The sequence below is a fragment of the Mus musculus genome, chromosome 3 (genome assembly GCF_000001635.26).
Source record: "Mus musculus strain C57BL/6J chromosome 3, GRCm38.p6 C57BL/6J".
NCBI lineage: Eukaryota > Metazoa > Chordata > Mammalia > Rodentia > Muridae > Mus > Mus musculus.
In genome coordinates this window covers 20,139,071-20,155,325 of record NC_000069.6, presented here as the reverse complement: position 1 = coordinate 20,155,325, position 16,255 = coordinate 20,139,071, and the positions used below count along the sequence as shown (strand labels likewise).

At 42.1% G+C, this 16,255-nt stretch overlaps 1 protein-coding gene across 4 annotated transcripts in view, besides 1 other annotated feature; it reads left to right on the top strand.

The window, feature by feature from the left end:
• The first annotated feature begins 208 nt into the window (after positions 1-208).
• The window catches only part of Gyg (glycogenin), a 33,035-nt gene continuing 16,988 nt past the window's right edge, over positions 209-16,255 (top strand). For 2 of the 4 annotated variants that reach the window (NM_013755.4, NM_001355261.1), the window contains exons 1-4: positions 210-328; positions 2,461-2,596; positions 4,199-4,373; positions 4,625-4,787. In NM_013755.4, the coding sequence (NP_038783.1) occupies positions 322-328; positions 2,461-2,596; positions 4,199-4,373; positions 4,625-4,787 (481 nt within the window). In that variant the 5' untranslated portion in view covers positions 210-321. Of the gene's footprint in view, positions 329-2,460; positions 2,597-4,198; positions 4,374-4,624; positions 4,788-16,255 lie in introns of all 4 variants that reach the window. The other 2 variants (XM_030252640.1, XM_006535482.4) reach the window with 2 other exon arrangements.
• Positions 9,312-10,907: an enhancer, noted in NCBI's record as "VISTA enhancer mm86". NCBI's record gives its function as "enhancer in: heart[4/4]" and the evidence as "EXISTENCE:transgenic organism evidence [ECO:0001131][PMID:17130149]".

Below are 16,255 nucleotides of genomic sequence, written 5' to 3'. Positions count from 1 at the left end.
TTCGAGAGGTCTCTGTTAATTGAAAGTTTATTACCCTTCCTTTTCCTGCCACAGGCCACACAGCTCTGCCCCCTTTCTTTCCCAGGCCCTGGAAGGAACGCCCGCGGCGCAGTCCCCAACAGGTGTCCCCTGGGCACAGCAGCCTGCGGGTCCCCAGGGTCGCCCCGCCCGCAGTGCGCACCGGGGAGGATGCGGCCTGGGCTTGAGCCTGCGCGGCCACGTGACGGCCGCTATAAGAGCGGCGGGCTGCGGACTCCCGCCCTCCCTGCTGGCCGCGGTCACCTACCGGCGCCCGGCTCCTCCGACCCACCCGGCCACACTATGACAGGTACGCCCCGCGTAACCGGGTCCCGCGACGTCGCCGCCCCTAAGCCCGGGAAGCTCCGGGTAGCTCGCGAACCGTGGAGAGCGGCTCCGGCTGCTAACCGAGCCGCGCTGCAGAGCGGTGGCTTCCGTCTCCCGCATCCGGGGAAGGCCAGGCGGGGTGGGGCGGGCGCCGGACGCACCGGGGTCGCACGGAGCCCGGAGGTGCTCCTGCCATGGGGAGCAGCAGGCGCCCTACGGAAACACCGGGTTGCGGCCCTGCTCTGGCCGCTGCACTGATCCTATTTTTAGGCCTCAGCAGCCGGGTGCTGCTACATGGGAGCCGGCTAGCGCCCCGGGCGGGCCTCAGTGCCACTTGTTGCAAAGTGTCAGGCCCTAGGCGAATAAACCCCAGGACTGGGCACTAGAGGTAACTGGCCCTTCTGAAAGCTTGAAGCTGTAGCCTGGGTTATGACAGCAACTGAACGGCCATCTGAAGGTTAAACCACCCAGCTGTCAATTGTCTTACTGTCCATTTGTAGGCTAAGTCTGGTGTTTTAGCTTGTGTTTATAACATCTGGCCCCTCCTTTTGTTAATTTAACCTGAGAAAGCATAGCGTAGCTTCCTGTAGTTTTTACATACCCGTTTATTACACCACCTCTACGTTTCTCCGCCACCTCCTGAAGTCTCTTTGGATTTAACACATTGTGCTCATTTTTAAGTACTTTTGGGGCAAAATGGTTTTGAAATGTTACTGTCTCAGAAATGTTCTAAGAATAACACAGGCGAGTATCAGCCGAGGTTGATGGATGTGGCAAATGTCATTACAGAGTATAATTGACTGGAGGTAGGGAATTCACAACTTTCTTCATCTTGGTAGTGTAGTGGGTTGTTCTGAAAGATGGCCCGGTAGTATGAGTTAAAATGGCTTTCAGGTTTCCTTCTGGGGAATGCGCTGGATAACCAGACAACCCACCCACCACACTGTCCCTGCTCAGTGGAATTCCCACTGCTTCTAGCATCCACACCGGAAAATAAGCAAGGGGAAATGAGGAAACCTGAGAGTAACACTGACAAAATCTCCTAACTCTCTTCTTGGACATCAGTCACCCCAAATGACTGCTGTGGAGCTTGAACCTTAGGATCCCTATGCGCTTTGGAGCCCCAGCAACTGCTAATGTTAAAGTCCCCGTCAGAGGTGGTCCCCAGAGTAATCTTACAAAAAGCCTGAAAAATCTTACAGGCTGATATAATGAGGACTCTTCAGTGGGAGAAAGAATTCATGTTTGACTTCTGTTCTGGATGGGGGTTTGGGAAAATTGGCATGTATGTCCATGTCTCTTGTTAGGGGAGGAGGGGAGAATGGGGAAGGTGGTATATTGCTCATTTTCCCAGAAAAGTAAAGGCAGCTGGCCATGGGTTACACCTTTAATTACTAGTACTTGGTATTGGAGACAGGGTTGTTGTCTGGTCAGCTTGGTCTATGCAGCCAAGCCCTAGCTCAGAACAATAAAAGCTGGGAACATAATTTATCGGTAGAACGCTTCCCTAACGTATGGAAGGTTCGGAAGCATGCAGATTGGGACCCCAGGGAAGAATGTGGGTTAGGATAAAGAAAAGACAGAGAAAGGAGATAGAGATGGAAGGAGACAACAAGAGAGAGGTTGGATAGAGTCGGCGTCTAAACTCACCAACAGTGATTGGTCTCTAGTAGGTAAGGCCGCTGTGGGAAGTTCAGTCTTGGCAGATGCTCAGTTACTTTCTGGGGTGGTGGGTAAGGAGGATCTTGCCTGGATGAAAATACCACTCACCAGGCCTTGTAAGAGCAAGGAAGTGTGCTTCGGAATATTCTCATCACCACCCGTTTCCTAAGCTCCACTCCCGGGGTACAGTTTGCTCTAAGGATTTGTATGGACTCTAACTGGGGTTTGAGTTTTGTGGTTGTTGTGATCGTCTTGGAGGTTACCTGGCATTCCTGCTAAGCTGCAGGTTTAGCCTATTCCTAGATAGATACCTGTGTGAGCTTTCCCACAAAAGGGGCCGCTGCCTCATTAACTAAGTTGATCTGTGAGATGATTTTGCTGAACTGTTGGTTGAGAGAACACCTGGGGAAAATTCTTTTCAGCTGAGATATGCTTCTTTTTCTTTGTATTAAGATCAGGCTTTTGTGACGCTGACCACAAACGATGCCTATGCCAAAGGTGCGCTGGTCCTGGGCTCATCTTTGAAACAGCACAGGACTACTAGGAGGATGGTTGTACTCACCAGCCCACAGGTTTCAGACTCCATGAGGTAAAGATTACCTGCCTGTCTGTCTCCTTGTCCTTGGAACACTAACACTCTTCTCCCTTGTACCAGTGGCACGGAGCCTGCACCTTCCTGGGGAGCGGAGCACTAAGTAAAAACAGATAATCAATGCCAAGCTAAAGATTATGGAATTTGACATTCCTTCCCCATTTTGGGGAGATGTCCCAGGATTCCTCCAGGGAGGTTCCGTCTGTATTCCATCTTCCTGATTCCATCTCAGGAGAGAGAACTGCCCCCTTACTGAGTCTTCTGAGGGGGATCCTGCCAAGTTCTGTCTGTCCTCACTCGTCTGTAGTCCTTTTCCCCCAAATGAAACTAGGATTGTATTGTTTCCTGCAAACAAGGAAACCTTCAGGTGCTATTGAACATTGTCATTTCTAGCTGATATTTGTCACCTAGTGATCTTTATGTATGAGAGAATAAAGTCCTTCTTATTAGGCTTCTGAAACTGCTATTTTGTTGGGGACACATGCTGCGAAGTGTAAGCTGCTTATTGATTCATTGGTTCATTTTGAGTTTGGAAATTCAGTTTGCGATATCTGTATAGTAAACTTAAGAAGATTTTGGTGTTTCAGCAGCTTTGTGCTGTCTTGTTTTTACTACCTCCTGGCCTTCTTAGAAATTGAGAATACCTTATATTTTTTTAAAATGTAAACATAGGCCAAGGGCCTTTAAAAAATAAGGCACTATACATATGTGCATATACATATATATGTATCTTCCACATTAATGACATTGATCCTACATGGCTCTTGAGAAAGGTGCTCCAAACTCTTTCTTCTGATATATCCATTAGTGAGGATGTGAAACACCCAGATCTGGTCTTGTACCCCACTACCATGACTCACTACAGTCGCCAGTGTCAAGGCCAAGGTTGCTCTGTGAACTAAAATGTATTTGTTAGCCAACTTACCTAACTTGAGAGATGAAATGCAACACCAATCTTTCTTCTGTTAAAGGCTTCTCAGTAGTTAAATGTTCGTATCGTTCAGTTTTCCTCTAGCTAGATACAGTGTCTGTTTCATTAACATGCCACTAAAGACATGGAAACCTGAATTCAATCCCCAGTACCCATATAAAAATCTTGCATCATGGTGCTACATGTCTGTAATATCATCACTAGGGAGGCAGAGAGAGTTGGATCACTGGAGTTCACTAGCCAGCCATCCTGACCTAGTCAGTAAGTTCCAGGTCCCACTGAGAAAAGATTTCTCAAAAAACAAAAACAAAAACCACCAAAGCAGATAGTTCCTGAGCATGACCAGTGACTTCAGCACGCACATGCTCTCCTGTGTGTGCACTCTAACTGATGAGTGCACACACACACACACACACTCTTAAGTTAGGTGACATCATAGCAGTTATCATTACTTATGGGATTTACTTCATGTGCACGTGAACACATAAAGTGTGTTCTGAAGTGCATAAAGACAGATGTAAGAGGGTAGACTATGTCAGCGCACCCGTTGTCTTGTGATTGACAGGTTATGAAGTAGAGTAAGGGAATACTCTTAATACTCTTAAAGTAAGTGTATCATGTGCTATGAAAAGAGTATATGTGATGCTTTCTGGAACTTATTTTTACAGAAAAGTTTTAGAGACTGTCTTTGATGACGTCATCATGGTAGATGTCTTGGACAGTGGTGATTCTGCTCATCTAACCTTAATGAAGAGACCTGAGTTGGGCATCACATTGACTAAACTCCACTGCTGGTCACTTACTCAGTATTCCAAATGTGTGTTCATGGATGCAGATACTCTGGTGAGTGTGGCTTTAAGGGCTGAAAAGATGTGCATAGTAAGGGAGACCTGCTACTCATTTGAGAAATGCTATCAAGACATGACAGATAAAGCCACTATCATAAGAAGTGTCAAGTGATGAAGGAGAATAATCCTAGGCTGCCATATAGCTGTCCCCATCTTTTGTTTTGGGTAACCGGGAGAACCTTAGAAGGGTGTGCCAGGGCAAGAACATTCTTGAAATTCCTTTCTTTGTCTTTCTCCTTGAACCAGGTCCTCTCAAATATTGATGATCTGTTTGAAAGAGAAGAATTATCAGCAGCACCAGACCCAGGGTGGCCTGACTGTTTCAATTCTGGAGTCTTTGTCTATCAACCCTCCATTGAAACGTATAACCAGCTGTTGCATCTGGCTTCTGAGCAAGGTAGTTTTGATGGTAAGTACCTGCTATCATGCATTTGATAAGCTACTAGTAAGTCTCTATATATTTAACTAACTCTCTCTCTCTCTCTCTCTCTCTCTCTCACACACACACACACACACACACACACACACACACACACATCTGTGGCTGTATCGGAGTAACCTAAACTAAGACAGATATGTATTTCTGTGCATTTTGTTTATGACAGGGTCTCACATTGTCCAGACTAGCCTCAAACTCACTGTGTAGCTAAGAATGACCTTGAACTTTTAATCCCCTGTCACTACCTCCCCAAGTGGTATTCATCATAACTGGGTTTGTTGTTTACTGGTGGAATCAAACCAGGCTTCAGTCAGGCCAGGTAAATCCTTCTCCAGATCCAGGCAGATGCTTAAGTGACTTTCCCCTATCTAAATCAGAGTTAGTTTTTAAAAACTGAAAAAAAAAAACCAAAGAATGACACACTTCTGTCTTAGTGCTAAGTTCAAGAATAGTGGCCGCTTGCTTGTTTTGAATATGTGATACCCTGGATTCAATCACTAGGACTGAATTAAACATTACTTCTGTTTTTAAACCCAAGTAAACTTCAAAAGTGTTTGGTACCCATTGCTAACAAGGATCCAGTGTTTTGTGAAGAAAACAGCCTGATAATTTGGCATTCTTTTGTAAGCTGTTAAAAACAAACCTTGTGTGAACAATCTCTATTTCCAAAGGCTCATTTTCTATAAAGCTATGTATTAAGTAAAATGCCATCTTCACAGCTGACGAGTGGAGTATTGACTAAGTTGGAAGCCTTTATTTGTATGTGTGAGTATGTCTATAGCTGTAGATAACATAGGCCTAAGTTGGTCTCTATAAACCCTAGGGCATGCAGTATAGTCCAAGTGATACAAGAATGAAATCGGTTCAACACTACTGAGCGGCGGGGTTGGTCCAAACCTGTAAAGTCTGATGCTGGGTACTTAATTTCAGGAATGCTTAAGTACAGTATAATTTGGAGAAGTGTTTCTTGGTGTAACACTATCCTAAGTGCACAATAAAGGATAATTACATTGAAGCTCCTTGCAAAGTGCTGTCACTTCTTTCATGAAGATAAGTTCTGTAGATAGGCTACAAGAGTTACCTTAAAAGGGCATAGGGAAGTCTCTGATCTGGGCTCGGTCATTCAGATAGCACAGAGGTCATCTAGACCATTAACCACTTTCATGTCCACCCTCTGGGCAGAAAGCAGGTTCTACACCTCTTCTCTGAAGAGGCAACCCTGAGTGTTGTCTCCTCATGCTATCTGTGAGCAAAAGGAGCTTTGTGCTCCCAATAGGCCCACATGTCTTTCAGAAAATTCTTCTCTCTCTTCTCTTTATTCCTGGTGTCAGATCTTGAACCTAGTGCCTTGAATGTGCTAGGCAAGTGCTCATCGGTGGCGAATATGAGCAGCTGAACTAGTAGTATTTGTTTCAGGCCATTGTTTTAAATAACATCAGAAACTTCACAAGACAAAGCCAGCAGTTAACATACAAAAGCAGTTCTCTTTCAAACTGCTGGTAATGGTTTTTTAAGTAGAAAAGGTAATCTACTTAGTGAAGACAGAAAGGACACACTGTATAAAACCTGTCAGTAGCGACTCAGTGTCAGACGTTCGTTGACTGTGCCAGTCACAAGCAGGAACCACGGGGATGGTCAGATGCCTGGGCACTGTAGCAGATGCCTGCTTCAGCAGCTTCTTTCTTCCTAAGAGCATGCCTTTGATTTGAAGTAAATGGGTCTTTCAGAATAAGCTGAACCAGGCTTTCTCATTGCAACTGAGCCATGATCATCAAGGAAGAGTAATTCCTGGGTCCAGGGATATGGCTCAGTAGGTAAGCGCACTTGAGATGCAAGCACAAAGACAGCTGTTTGCACCCACAGCGCCCACGTGGAGGATTGGCCTGTGATCCCTACGCTGAGGTTTAGAGGAAGACATGCAGAGGTTCATTCATTTCTCTTAACCAGTTATAAAGGTGTAAAAATCTTAACGTCTCAGAGGTTAAGCTGAACTTTTGTAACATTGCTGAAGTCAAGCTTGAAGCTTCACAGCATTTCAGGCTATGCATATGTTGGGTTTTTTTTCCCCCCCTTGTCATAGACATCAAATTCTGTATAGTTATTTGCCTGAAGATTTGGAATTTACAGCCCTTTATAATCTCATTGCGAAGAATAAGGAGGGATAAGCTTCTATCTTGTTTCACTAATTGGCTTATTTACCCCCTGAGCTAATAGTTTTCAGCTAGGAATGATTCTGTGTTGTACCCTCTGTTCCTTTACCCACCCCATCCAAAACCAAGAGGTGTGTGGCTACTTCTAGAGAATTTGGTTTTCTTGAAACAGATCGTGCTCATGTATCCAAACTAGTTGTATAGCTCTGGCTGGCCGTAAGCTCATTGCCATTCTGCCTCAGCCTTCGGAACTCTGCTTGGACACATTGGTCTTCGCTGAGGGTAGAAGCTGACACCACTGCGTAATAGTTTGCAGTGCAGAGGAAAGCCCCTCACAATTCCCTATCCAACCTGCCAGAGCAGCAGTGCTGAGGGTCAAGTGCTCTGTTCTATGCCAGCGCTTTCCGTGCTGCACCTCGGAGGAGGTAGTCAGGCTGGGGAGATTTCTCCGTGGGTAGAGTGCCTGCCGTGCAGCTGTAATAACCTGAGTTCAGTTCCCAGGCACATGTAAGAAACTAGTGGGAACAGAGTGCTGGAGTGTTTCTGTAACCCAAGCAATAGGGGATCCAGCACAGGAGGATCTCTGAAATACATTGGCTGGCCAGCCTAGCTGAATTGATGGGCCTCAGGATCAGTGAGAGAACAGGAAAGGTAAGTGGCAGGCAGTCAAGGAACATACTAAATGTCAATCTTAGTGACAACAATTCTCTCTCTCTCTCTCTCCCTCTCTCTCTCTCTCTTACTGTCTTGCTTAAGCCACGCTAAGAAAATATTAACTGTTCACTGGGACCAATAGACAAGAGAGTGTCACTTTACTGACATGCTTTTAGCTGAGACTATTTTGTTCTCATGAACAGAATGGGAATATGCTAATATTCATGTTTAAACATGTAGAACATTTCTGATCCTTACACTAAAGACAGCTGCCTTAGCAAAAATAGAAAGCAGTGATTTTAGCAGAACTCTACTGCGACTCTACCTTTGCTTTAGGTAGAGCTCTTTCCGTTTCCTATACTCTAATTGAAGGAAGGTTAATCTTCTCAGAAAGCCAGCACAACCACTCTCAAGTTTAGAAAGTGAGTCAAATTCTAAAATATATCTGATGGCCTGCCAGCTGCCTAAAAGCCATGTGATTTTCATCATCTAAAGGAATTCTAGCTTCTAGTCTAGTGGCTTGCAGTTCAGATCCCAGTAGTCACATGCCATATTAAGTTATTCAGGGTACAGCTAAAGAAGAGGAAATGAAGTTAACAGCTAGCAGCCAAGAGGCACTGTGCATTATGGAGGCCCTAGTCACGGAGGGCCCGTTGCTAAGCAGCTTGAGTGTGTGCAGTGTTCCTTGGAAAGTGTGTCTGCCTTTTCAGTCAGAACGTGAACTTCTGCGATTCTCTGTGCTGCAACATGATTCTTCATTTAACTGTAGCGTTCCAGACCCTGACCTTCTTTTCACTTGCTCCTGGCAAAGGGATGGGCTTTCTCAGGTATTCAAAGTGAAAAAGTTAAGCAGTTGGCTATTCAACATGTTTAAATTCAGTAGAAGAATAAACTAGATAATCTTAACTAAGTAGCATTGGAGGGGTGTGTTGCTGAGTTTGATTCAGCAAGGTTAGCGAACTCCATTCCTTAGGAGCCTACCCTTCTCTGCAGGGATGTGTTGTCATTCCCTTGGAGCAGCACCTGTGTGACAGCAATTAATGGAGCTTATACCTAATGCCAGTAATAAACAACAACTTTCTGGTGGCGGTTTAGGATTTGTCTCAAAATTTTAATAAATTTTATTTTTATTTTAATATATTAATAAATTTTAATATATTTTAGTTTGTAAAAATTATAAATATATAACGTTTTATTTTTATGTGGATGAATGTTTTGTCCGCATACATGTGTTCCTTGTGCCCAGCTAGATCAGAGAGGACTTCAGAGTCCCTGGACCTGACATTACTGACTGTTTTAAGTCACCTTGGTCCTCTGCAAGAGCAACAAGTACTCTTACATACAAGCCTCTCTCTATCCCAATAAATATATTTTTATATTTTAAATTATGTATAATATAGTCTGTGTAATATAGTATTTATTATATAAATATATTTATATGAAATAAATATATATTAATGTACTTTTAGAGTATTTTTGTTGCTGGGCATGATGGCACACACATTAATCAGAGAACTCAGGAGGAAGAGGCACAGCTCTGAATTCAAAGCCAACCTTGTCTGTATAACAAGTTTCAGACCAGCTAGAGATACCCAGTGAGACCGTATCTTAAAAATGTTTGTTGTTAAGGTATTAAGTCATAGGCATGGAGGCAAACATTTTCAAATACTCCTTTCTCTTGTGCATATCTTCTAACACCCACAGGGTTCCCCTTCTCCTTTCACATACATTTATCAGGGCCTTGAGTATCAGCAGTGTCAGATTGCTGCCACAGAAAACTTGTTAGCAGATCATTGTATCTGTCTGAGTATCTTCAAAGTCCTGCTTAATCTCTTGGTCACATTCAAAAGATTGGAGCCTGGTGTCTCTGACAAGCCACATGGGCTGCTGATGGCTGGGCTTTTGCAGCTGCTTTTAAAGCCCTTCTAATGAGAAGGAATGTGCCTGCTATTCTTCTAATCACCAGCCTTCAGTCACATCCCTCAGCAATTGCCTCTGGCCAGGAGAAGCATCCTAATATGGCAAACCAGGCTTGACTTCTCTTTTTTTCCCAAGTGTCTGAACTATCAGAATTACAACTAGTGACAACATACTTCATTCATTACTAGCCTCTGTTTTCCTTAGGGGCAAGTGTTAAGTCCAATTTCCTATAAAGTTTTGTGTATTTTTAAATTAGCTTGAAACTTCTTCTCTATTTAAGTTTCCTGAAAAGCTGAACAATAGCTTTTGTGAAGGTCCATTAGATTTTATAGGATAATACACAAAAATTTCAGAGGAAGAAGATGAAGTTCAGGCGTATTAACGATAGAAAGAGATCACGATACCATAAGCACTCATGGGGTGAGATGAAGCCGACACTTTGGCCTCTAAATTTGCACTCAGTCTGCACAAGTTCTGGACTGTACTTTCTTTCCCCTGTGTCTCTAAAATATCCTACATTAAGGCTGCTTATGGATCTGTATGTGTTAGTTTTAAAAACTCGTTACAAGAGTTCATATTGCCCAATCGGGAGTGCCTTATTGTTTGTTTATTTAGTCTTGATAGTAGCTTTAATTGTTATAATAAAAGTACCCTAATTACCCTAAATTTTTAATTTATGTACTAGAACTTGGGATTATAATTAAAGTTTGGAGAAAATAGAGAATAAATATTTGTAGCAGAATATTAGATTTTATTTTACTTGAAGTTGTATCAAGGATCTGTAATAAAGTTGGTATTGCTCCAGTTTCTTAATTTTCCTTGATATCCTGAGAATCTGATCATGTCTTATAGGTTTGGTGTACCTTCCCTAATCTGTGTAGTTAGTCTGGCTTTGTACTGAACTTGCCCAACAAAAGAAGGAAGGACTGAGGCATTTCAAAATTAATGAGTACATATATGCTTTTTCTTAAGACTGTTTTTCTTGTTGTACTCTTGATCCATTTTCTTAGCCATCTGTCTGCTCTTAGCTTTGGAACAAGGAGAAATGAACTGTGAGAAAGAGGAGGAGGAAGGGACTAATGGGTTGTGTGCCTGTGGACTCTAAACCAAACTGTTTTACATTCTCATTATTTCTCCACAGTCTTGGGAGGGACAGGTTCATGCAAGCATTTGTCAAGTAGTCACTGAGTACTCAATGCTAAAAGCCCTGGACAGCAACTTTCCGACTGGCTCTGAGCTGGCAGCAAAGCCGGCTGTGAGAGGAGTCTTTCTCAGCTCTGCCTTGGTGTACAAGGGGAGGAGTAGAGGACTGTTGCTGTTGCATTGGTTGGTTGTTTTGTTATGTTTCTTTCCCAAGTTGCCCACACTGAAACATTCCCTAGAATAAATTCTGAGAATGATTATACATGAATAAAAACATCCTTATTACCTTGTTCATTTTATGGATTCATTTCTTAAGATTCACTTCTCTGAGTAGAAAGAACAGCTAAGCTAGTGCCTTAATGATTTTATAGATAAAGTGGAAAAGATTCAGGTCTTTTCTTTGGCAGCTGTGTTCCTCCCCTCTGCTCTGCGTCTGAAGAGACTCCTTCTCAGTCAGCTATCTGTCCTCTCCTGCTGTTCTTGGATGTCACTGACTGCCCTCACCTGTGTTCCTATAATCACCCATTGACTTGATATTTCAAAACTTATCGTAACCTCTCACTTAAGCACAATACCAAATTGAAGGAACAAGAATAGTCCTAAGTAGCACAGGTTTGGATTTCTGCCTCTCTAAAGCTTACAATATTTGAAAGCCTGTGGTGTTTGACAGGCAGTTATGCAACCACGGTTCTGCTGGGACCAGCTTTCTAATGAGACTCTGGGCCAAGGGTCCCTGCCTTAGACTGGGATATGTCATTCTTGCTAAAATCAATGTCTCATGGCATGCATGCAATATAACTTTGTCATTAAGAATCTTTTTTTGGTAAGTGAAAAGAGCTGTATGATGTGGAGTGGTAAGTCAGTTGTTCTTGGTTTAAATGGATTAAAGCCAGTGAAATGCAGAAATGCCCGGGCCAAGCGCCTGGATTTCCCTAAGCCATGTAGGGTTAATCCACTGATCCCTAGTAAACCTCATTACTCTAGAGGTAAACGACCCATCTCCACTGTCCCCAGAGCAGTATTACCTGTCATTTGGGAATCTTTGGCCTGCTTCTGTGTGCAGCAGTGATGATATCTTCCCGATACAGTATAAAAGACAGCTTCAGTAATCAGTTTTATGTCATTTCAGTGCCTGACTGATAATAGTTGGAAATTGTTTACTTAATATTGCCCCTTTGCCCTCCTTCTGAATTAAGAACCATTTGAGAGTTGGACCTTCTCATTTATCATATGCATTATACATATACCAAACATGAAACTTTGTTTTAAATAGAATTTTTTCAGTGTTGTATCCATTGATATAGTAAATCTTAAAAGGAGTCTTTGTCTAAAAGACTGTGGACCAGTGCTCCTCAACGTGTGTGTGTGTGTGTGTGTGTGTGTGTGTGTGTGTGTGTGTGTGGTTTTCACATGGGAATGAAAATTGATTCTGAGTCACTAGGACTGGGGTGAGATTCGGCATTCTGCATTTCTATCAAGCTCTTGGGTAAGAACTATGCTATTGCAACCTGAGTCATGATAAATGAGAAGAATATTCTTATGGAAGAGATACTGGGTTTCTTGTTTAATCTAGAATTGATTTAGACCTTCCTCTGTGACAATGACCAAGCAATCTGCCAACAAACTTGGCAGTCCCAGAAACTAGACAGTATTGGGCACATGTACACGTTTCAGAGGCAACACTCCTGTTTATAGAGCCAAGAGAACCAATGTCTTTTTATGATGTGTCCATGGTTACTAGGCTCAGGACCCTACTCAGAAATGTTAAGGAGCTATAAAGTAGCAGCTCTGGCAGGCTGGTCGAAGAGGCTGATACAGAATTGGGTATTTTTGTTGCTAACTGGAGTCACGTGTCCCTTGTTTCATTTTCTTGCTCTCTGCCTCATCTCTACTGCCACACTCCAGCTTACCAGATCACACCTGCTGCTGGTCAGTTCTGAGATGACTGAGGTTCAAATTTCTGTAACCTGCAAGATTAAGTCAAGATGCCTCTAAGTCTGACTAAAAAGTACTAGACAAAATCCTGGTTATTTTTTGGTAGTGGAAATTGAGTAATCTTCATTGCATCTTTGTGTGTTTTGTGATGCGTGTTTACCTGTATGCATGTTCTGCTTTGAACAGTGATCTTAATATTTCCAAAAAAAAATATTTTTCAGATCTAAACAATATTTCAAAAGAAAAATACAGTCAGCCTTCCTGACACTACATCTAGATCTTTCTAACCTTTCTGCATCTACCTTACTGAAATGTTAAGCTGTGTGTTTGAAAAGAGAGGACTGGGATCTCCAGCCTGCTTAAGCAACAGCGTTGCCTGACGGCAGTTGTGATACCACACACCTGAAACCACAGCACTTCTGAGAAGGAGACAGGAAGGACAGACATCTAAGGGTGCCTTGACTATAAAAGTTCAAGGCCAGCCTGGCCTTCTTGGGACCCTGTCAAAACACTAGATATTACTCAATTCCATTTTTAATTCACTGTTTTGGGATAAACAGTGATTTGTTGTAGTTATATGATGGAGTCAGTAGTTATCTGACTTAACCGAGCATTTCAAACACACAGTTTACCATTTCAGTAAGGTAGATAGATAAAGGTTAGAGAGATCTATATGCAGAGTCAGTAAGACTGACTTTTTTTTCCACCAGGGCAACTTTATTGCCTCTTATCCATACTGTTTCCTGGTGCCTCAGGGCCTCTCAGTCTTCCCTCAGCTAATGAGCTAGGAATGTCTGGGGGGGATGGGCAGACAGAATGCGGAAACAGCCTTTCATGATGGAGGCTACCAGCTTGTGGCTGCACTAGGCCAGCAGCTCTGACTCCTCTTTCCTAAGCTCACATTGGGTGGACTTGGACATGAGAAGTTCTAGTCAGGCCTCTGTGGGACTCAGTCTTTTGGATGCTTTGTATACATAGCCAATATTCATTTTAAGCATTGCTTTTTAAGGGTCTTATACTGTACCCTAAAAAGACAGTAGAAGGGCTGAGGATGTAGCCACATGGTAGAATGTTTTTCCAGCAAGCACAAGGTTCTGGGATCCATGCCTAGGTCTGCCAACAAACAAAAAACTGTGCTCCAGACAATAAGTGGTTTTCTACAGTTCAAAATAGGAGCTACTGCTTATATTGTCTGGGTATACAAATGTAGTAAGACAATTGTGAATTTTATTGATGATTATATAACTTAACAGTTACACTGGGGTCAGGGGGCAATGAGATTGGATGGGTGTGCCCTCACAGAGAACACTGAACAGTCTGTAACATCCATGCTCCTAAACTGGATGTGTAAAGTTTTATTAATAAGGTGTTTTATCATCTACATTATACTTTTCTGTTGATAATAAGAACACATAAAGAGTACTTAGAATGGTCTTAGGACAGTTCTCATTCCTACTGTTTTGTATTGATATTTTTAAATTACAAAAATAAAATAAGGAAAAATTAGAGAGAAACATCTATAGCACCAATCCCCTAATATAATGTTGTTTTCATTTTTATTCTTATATGTTTAATGCTTATATCTCATGCATGCAGCCTTGTGTCTTTATAACACACAGTGGACAAATGGTCTTTATGTTAGCTTTAATGGTATGATAGCAATTATGGATGATTAGTGCCTTCACTTGATATCCCTCCATGGCATGATGTTATTTCAGCTTCTCTGTTGTGGAGGTTCTTGAATATCTTGAGGGTTTTTGCATTTATTCAGGAACAGGAAATAGTTTTTCTATATTTACGACATACTGTTATCTAGGAGGATAACAATGATAACCAAAAAGGAGCCAAAATCTTTGTCCTTGTGTAATTTAGAGTCGAAATGACCAACATTTTCTTACTGTATTTTGCATTTTAATTACATTAAGCCTTTTAAACTTTTATGTGTTTATATTTCATTTGCATTATTTTTATTTTGAGTGAATTGTAGCTTCACATACTGCTATAAGAAATAATAGAGACTCTCTATTGCCCTCACTCATCTCCCTCAGTGACAACATCCTACATAACTATAGTATAATACAAAAATAAGGAACTTTACATTGATCAGTCCATCAAGATTATTCTGATTTCATCAATTTTATGTGCCGGTGTGTCTGTCTGTATGGATGTGATCTGTTCCATTTTATTACACGTATACTTTGTTGTGAACACTACCATGGTCAAGAACAGACCAGGCCCCATCATGATCCACTTTACAGCCACAGCTTCCTCTCTTCTCTCTCCTGTTCTTGGCAGCCACAAATATGCCGTCTGTGATTTTATCCCTCCATGGAGTTTGCATAGATGGGATCATTCTGGTTTTCACTCAGCAGTACGTCTCTTGAGATTGAACCAGGCCTATGCATCAGCAGTCTTCTTTGTTCTCAGTGACTTTCTAGTTATGGTTATATTTATGTACCTGTCGAACGGCATCTGGGTTATTTCTAGTTCTGCCCTTTAATTAAAAAAAAAAGCTGTTATCATTTCCTCAGTATTTGTTTTGATAACTATGTAAAAAGACAATTAGTAAGACTGTAGACACGTGTCCTTGGCCATTAGTGTCTGTGTCCTCCATATTGATGATCTTTGGGAGACCCAAAGTAAGTTTCAGAATGGGTGTAGTGTTTGAGTTTTACTATCTTATGTCTCAGAATATATGTTGGTCTATACAGATAAGACCATCTTTTGTATTGATCTTTCACTGTAGACTTTAGGGATGCCATTGACCAGGGGCCTGTGCATGATAGGGATTTATGTATTACTTCTAGAGACTAGGAAGGCCGACGTCAAGATGAAGGCAGATTGTCTACAGGAAGCTAGCACTCTGCTCTCTCTCACCATTTTTTTGCTGTAACCTGAGATCATGGAGGGGTGAAGAGCCTCCTTGACCACTCGGTTATGACACAAATGCAGTCTTGGATTTAATCTTCTCTTGGAGATTAGGGTTTCAACATGTACATTTGGGGATCATAACCATACACTTTATTGTATCTTTGAAAGAGTGAAATATACTCTAATCCATTTCTGATTTCCATTTCACTTGTTCACTGAGGAATGGGACCTGTCAGAGGCTCCTCAAACAGAACACTTTCTCCACAGATTGAACATCAATGAATGCCCTTCATCTATCAGTTGAATGGATGGGACTTGGGAAGAATAGAATATACACAGTAGGGACCAGGCACATTTGGATATTAAATACAAAGCTCCAATTTTACTATTTTTTTCTTCATGTTACACAAATATCCATAGTTTTGAAATCTTTTGATCCAAAGGAAACCAAATAGCACAGATAGACTATTGATTGGACTTTTTGAATGATTAAAAAGAATACTGAATCTTGACAGAAAGCAGACCCAGGACAGGATTGAAATATACGGATGCTAGCCTCACATTTCAAGTATACTCATTTCCTCTATCACCTCACCACACACACAGTCACCATAAGTCTCTCCATAATACACACACACACACATACACACACACACACACACACAGGCCCCATGTGTCTCTTGTGTCTCACACACACTATGTGTCTCCCCCACCCCACACATTTCATGTGTCTACTCAAGGTTCTGACTCTTAAGCATGTTTTCT